This window comes from Dermacentor silvarum, chromosome 11 (genome assembly GCF_013339745.2).
Source record: "Dermacentor silvarum isolate Dsil-2018 chromosome 11, BIME_Dsil_1.4, whole genome shotgun sequence".
NCBI lineage: Eukaryota > Metazoa > Arthropoda > Arachnida > Ixodida > Ixodidae > Dermacentor > Dermacentor silvarum.
This window is the reverse complement of record NC_051164.1, coordinates 100,926,246-100,931,800: the sequence shown is the minus strand read 5'-3', so window position 1 is coordinate 100,931,800 and position 5,555 is coordinate 100,926,246. Positions and strand designations below refer to the sequence as shown.

At 47.0% G+C, this 5,555-nt stretch overlaps 1 protein-coding gene across 1 annotated transcript; it reads right to left on the bottom strand.

The window, feature by feature from the left end:
• Positions 1 to 1,962: 1,962 nt before the first annotated feature.
• On the bottom strand, positions 1,963 to 4,791 carry LOC119432335 (beta-galactosidase-1-like protein). Its single transcript, XM_037699498.2, has 2 exons — positions 3,292 to 4,791; positions 1,963 to 2,408 (listed from the first exon to the last, which is right to left on the bottom strand). The coding sequence occupies exons 1-2, from the start codon at positions 4,777 to 4,779 to the stop codon at positions 2,289 to 2,291; spliced, it is 1,608 nt and encodes a 535-aa protein (XP_037555426.1). The 5' UTR covers positions 4,780 to 4,791; the 3' UTR covers positions 1,963 to 2,288.
• Between the last annotated feature and the right edge of the window lie 764 nt (positions 4,792 to 5,555).

The following is a 5,555-nucleotide window of genomic DNA, read 5'->3' as shown; positions in this document are numbered from 1 at the left end:
CGTGAGCAACAAACGTGAGACTTATCGTTAATTAGCCATAAGCTATAAAGATAACTATATTCAGTTTTTTTTTCAAATATGTTCCACGGTTAATACGAACAGAAAAAAAAGAAGAAAAGAACAAGACGGGAGATTAATGCCTGCTACATGGTCCATATTTACATTTTACTATTGCTAGAAAACTAAAAATTAATTAGATTTGTGCACGGGAGCTCGAATTTCAAAGAACTGTTCAACAGTTTTCTAGGACCGATTACTGATCACCTGAAGCTGTAACTGCTATTTGGTGCTTATAACATAGCACAGTTAACCGCAAACGATGACAGACTTGCTATTTGGGGCGAAAATTCGCCCTCGATACCGTAAGCCACCGTCAGTTACTTCTGGACGTGGGAGCGCGACGTTAGGAACGCGCTGATCTGCACTTCCTTAAGGACTTCAACAAATCGTGCCACTGTTTACAGCGTGACACCAGCTAGAGAACCTACATCGACAACCGCCCTTTACTATGACGCAAGCGGTTGATAAAGTAAAAGTGAAAAAAATAAATGTTGGCGGCTGTTGATGTCAACAGTTCTGGTAGAAATTCACAAGAATATCAACAACCACTTAGCGAAGACAATCATTACAGCCTTACGCATTATAAAGAACGACAAAGTTAAGAATAAAGGTTTATTCATACGAGGATGAGGTTATGATACATGGAAAGTGAGCGCGCAACATTCAAATTCGTTTACTTGACAGAAAACAATTGAACGTTCCAATGGAAAATCATTTCCAGCAAGCAGTAAAGCTGACCTCCTTGTTCGACGGCTTTTATGAGTATGCCAGTAGCATAAGGGCGCCCGCGCGGAGGCAATTTTCTTTTTTTGTATGAGAGCGGGAACTTACTTTTCTGGAATACATAACGGAATTTTATTAAAACGTCATCACTGCTGAAATTGTACTTTCGCGTCATTACGCATTCAACGCCAACGCAAAAAAAAAAAAAATTATTTAATGTTTGCTAAGAGTAAATCACTCTCGTAGGCAAATCCAACTTCAAGCCTTTCGAACAGTTAGTCTTAATACTTCCTCCGACGTTCCAATAACAACAAGGGTGCGTGTGCTTAAACCGGCTTCAAATAACTTACCCTAGTATTCTTACACGATCCTCGACTCGAAGCTCTTTCTCCACTCCGCGGAGTTGATCACAGCGCCGCTCCTCGACTGAGCAACACACTACGCTTCCCAAGAATTGCTGTGCACTATCAATGAAGTACAGTGACCGCTTCTCTCGAAGGGCGGTGCTCCCATCGACTTTCTCGAGTCGAGCCGGAGTGTGGAGTGGAAGAAGTTCTAGAATACTGGGGTTAGTGGTTCGAAATTAGGCCTAATTCCTCAGGTAAGTACAGAAACGTGAATTATTACACCAAAGACTAGCCTTTAAACAGCATATTCAAGGTATGGTTATTACACAATAAGATGTCGTCGTCTAAATATGAGATCTACAAAAAGCGTGCTTGAAAACTATTTTAGCGTTGGTTTTCTCATTCACTCACGTTAACGCCAAACGCATCAGAATACACAAGCACGAATAATTTCAAGAAATAGTACTTTCCTCCGAAAGGTAGGTTCTTATTCTAAAGGCCCGTAACCCTTAAGCTCTCCCGTTGACTGAAACATCACAGCGACAATCGTTTCCCATTAACCTCCGTTCCAGTGACGTAGATGAAACCTAGGCCGGTATAACGTAAAACTATTGCAATCGGTTTTCTTTCCAAATCGGCCATTAGCACTCCGAGATAGGTCAAAACGGCTCCAGCTCTGCCCATACGGACGTGCATATGGGCAGAGTTGGAGCCGTTTTGACCTATCACGGACGGCTTATTGCCGATTTGGAAAGAAAACAGATTGCAATAGTTTTACGTTATACAGTCCCTAATCGCGACATCTCTGCCTCTCTTTATACAGCATGACGACGACGTATCACGTCATCAAATCAAGGCGTAGGTAAATTTCCCTGCTTATCGAGCAAAGGCTGGTCGACGAGCTTCACAGTCCTGTCATTCGGCACGCGGTCCACTTCGAACAGCATCAGTCTATTCTCCTGCGGGTGTCTCATCAGGAACGGAGCCGGAAGGTACAGCCGCACTTGGGGACCGGCCATGGGCCAGTAACGCCCCAGGTTGACGCCGTTTACGTAAGCGACACCTTTACCCCAACCAGTGGGATCCAGAAAGGTGTCCAGTGGCTCCTGCTTGTCGGAAAGCGTGAAGCTGCCCGCGAAGAAGCCTGGCAGCCTGCCGTCAGCCTTCCTTTCGAACGATGCGCAGAAGCTCCGTGACGTCCTGGTTCCTCGTCAATGGGACCACTTCCATGGTCCAGTCCGTTATGTGGTTGTCGTTGAGCGTAACGTTCTTCAATCCCTTTGGTTTATTGTGCGGAAAAGAAATAGGTAAAGATGTTAGCGGTCAGTCCATAAAAAATTGACTATAAACGAACGAAAACGCACGAATTTAACCTGGAATTCCCAAACGTGGTGGTAGCAGCAGTATGAGTACTGGTTTATTAAGGCCATGGTTTCAAACGCGGTTGGTTTCCGTGTAGTTCTTACAGGCGGTTTCCTGTGCTCCCTTGGGTTAGCATCATCAGCCATCCCCAACCTAATCTTTACGCACTTATATGTGCCATGATAAAAAAAAAAAACACACTCACTACTAGTCTTTCCGACCTACTCGTAAATATATACTGTACATGCTGCCTATGTACACCCGGCGACAAAATAATCCGGGGCATGACATCTGAGAAAATGCTGAGTATCTCCGCAGCTTCACAACGCAGCCTGGTATTAGCATTTCGAGCTTCAACTAGAATATTCTAACAACATTGTCGTATGCAGTTTTACTGGCTACTGCTACAGGCTGCGGAGATATTCAGCTTTTTCTCAGATTTCATGCCCCGGCTTATTTTGTCGCAAGTTGCACCTCACATCAGCCTAATACCTCGACAAGTGTACATGAAGTATCAAGCCCGTTCGGATAAAATCCAGCTATCGACCAATAGGAATAACTTGGTCCAAAGAAATCACACATGGAAGGTCGCATTAGGATGCGGGGAAAATTTGACCAGCAAAGCACAAGGGCTCAAAAAATGTGGATTAGGTGTCATACGTAAGGCAGGGCTAACACACGTTAAACTTTCGACTGCTAGGCTTTCACGAGGAGTTTGGCTAGGCGCGAGAAAGCCACAACAAAAGCAAACACGTCAGGCGTGACACCGCGTAGCCACAGCGACAATCTCTCTACGCACCTTGCGATCATGGTTCCGGTTACCAACTTGGTCTCTTCCCATGTTCTCCACCAGAATCACAAGCTTATCACCCTTATTCACGGGGATGTCACCCTCAGTCTTCGGGTCACCGGAGACCGGCTTAAAGCTGTAAAAGATGTGCTTCGAGTTCTGCACAAACACGTGCGCTCGGTCACGCAGGCCGAGCAACCGCAACTTTCCTTTTCCCTGAACGTTCACGTTCACATTCGCCGTGTACAGGACGAATCCGTAGTCCTGTCCGACCTCTTCGAACGTCATCGGAAACTTGGACTGCTTCCGGTTCAGCCAGTTTATCTTGCTAAAGTGGTTCAATGCATCGTTCATACTCATGTAATGATTCAACTTCACTGCCCCGAAGTTGAGTTTCTTCGCTGGGCCGGGAGGTTCGCCGTTAGGAATCGGCAGAAACTCCTTGATGACCTGCCTGAACTTGTAGTACATAGGCCTCAACGAGCCGTCCTCGGCCACCGGCGCGCCGTAATCGTAGCTCGTCACAACGGGAGTGTCCATGCTGATGGACGACTTGAAGCCGAAGCTGGTGCCTCCGTGAAACATGTAGATGGTCACGGACGCCCCCATCTTCAGGAGGTCTCTAAATTTGTCGACCAACTCGAGGCTGCTCTTGTTGGAGCGATCGAAAGTCCAGTGGTCCATCCAACCCGTGTAGTACTCGGCAACAAACCATGGACAGGGGCGAACCTGGGCCCAGTCCATGACAGCGAACATCTTCTTGGGATCTTGAGTGTAGTCGAAGTTCCCGGCCACAAGAATATCGCGAACCTTATCACACGTGTAGTAATACTCCTCGGGAAAATCGTTCCGGAAGTAGACGACGTCACGTCCGAAGTGCCTCTCCAGGGCAGACAACACGTGGTCCATGTAGTTCACGTCGCAGTGCTTGTAGTGTCCGAACTCGTTCTCCACCTGGACGGCGAAGATCGGACCACCGTTCTTGTACAAGTGCGGTACCAGCATGGGTAGAAGCTTGTTGTACCATCTGTCCGTGAGGTTGAGATAGTTGATATCCATGCTTCGGTACATCATCTTTGGGTGCAGTTTCAGCAGCCAATACGGAAAGCCACCGTTGTCTCTTTCGGCGCAGATGTAAGGTCCGGGCCTCAGAACGGCAAGCAGGTCCTCGTTCTTGACTTCGTTGAGGAACGCGACAACGTCGTACATGCCTTCGAAGTTGTACTCCCGTGGTTCCGGTTCGTGACTGCTCCATTCGACGTAAAAGTCGACGGCGTTGAGGCCCGCCATTCGCGCCTTACGAAGCCTGTCCTTCCAGTAGGCGCGCGGGATCCGGAAGTAGTGCATGGCCCCGGCCACGAACTGGAAAGGCTTGCCGTCCCTCAGGAACCGCCTGTTCGCGTGGTCAACGACGAGCGATCGTCCGCCGCTAGAGGGCAGCACCAGACGGGAAGTCAACCAGACGAGACAAACTACTGTCCAGAACTGAGACGCCATGCGCCGATTCGTTCCAATCGACGTGCTTCCGGCGTGAAGCCATGGGCATTCAGAAAGGAGCACAAACAGAAGACTCATGATAATTCAAAAAGAGTTCAGATCCGGAGAAATTATCTACGTTTTACGTTCATTTCGCTTTTGTTAGAATGCGTACCGTAAGTAACGATTCCTGAATAAAATGACTGGTTTTGATACATATCGACTAGCCGTTTTAGGAGAAGCGTACGTTCCAGGAAGAAAGGTCTGGCAACAAAACACTCTTCTCCGCACGCTGTATTAACGGGCTTCTGTCGTATTTCCGGCAGTAAATCAGTCATCCGTAACGCCTTATACTGTAGAAACAGACAAGGCATTGACGTCAAGAGTAATACTCAAATATGCCGGGAGTTCTTGCATTACTTCTCGTCGAGTCGACGTGAATGGTTTCTCTTTGTAGGAAACACACAAGGACAAGATTTCTTATTTTGGGGTGTTTCAGACGAAACCAGGTGTTGTGAGACGGCCGCGCACGACGCGCTGAACCCGGTTCCAAGGCTTTAAAAACGTTTTTTTTTTCTTTTTTCTGCAAACGTGCCAACGTGACGCAACGCACTCCTGAGATATTTATTGCGCGTTATCTGGAACGTACAGCACGAGGACCGCAATCACGCATATTAACACATACAAGTTCATTTATTCCAATACTGTCGTTTTCTTTCCACGTGAAAACAAAAAAAAAAGGTTTGTTCGCTGTTATTAGTGGAACAGTAGTTTACAAAACTTCTGTCTTGAATGCA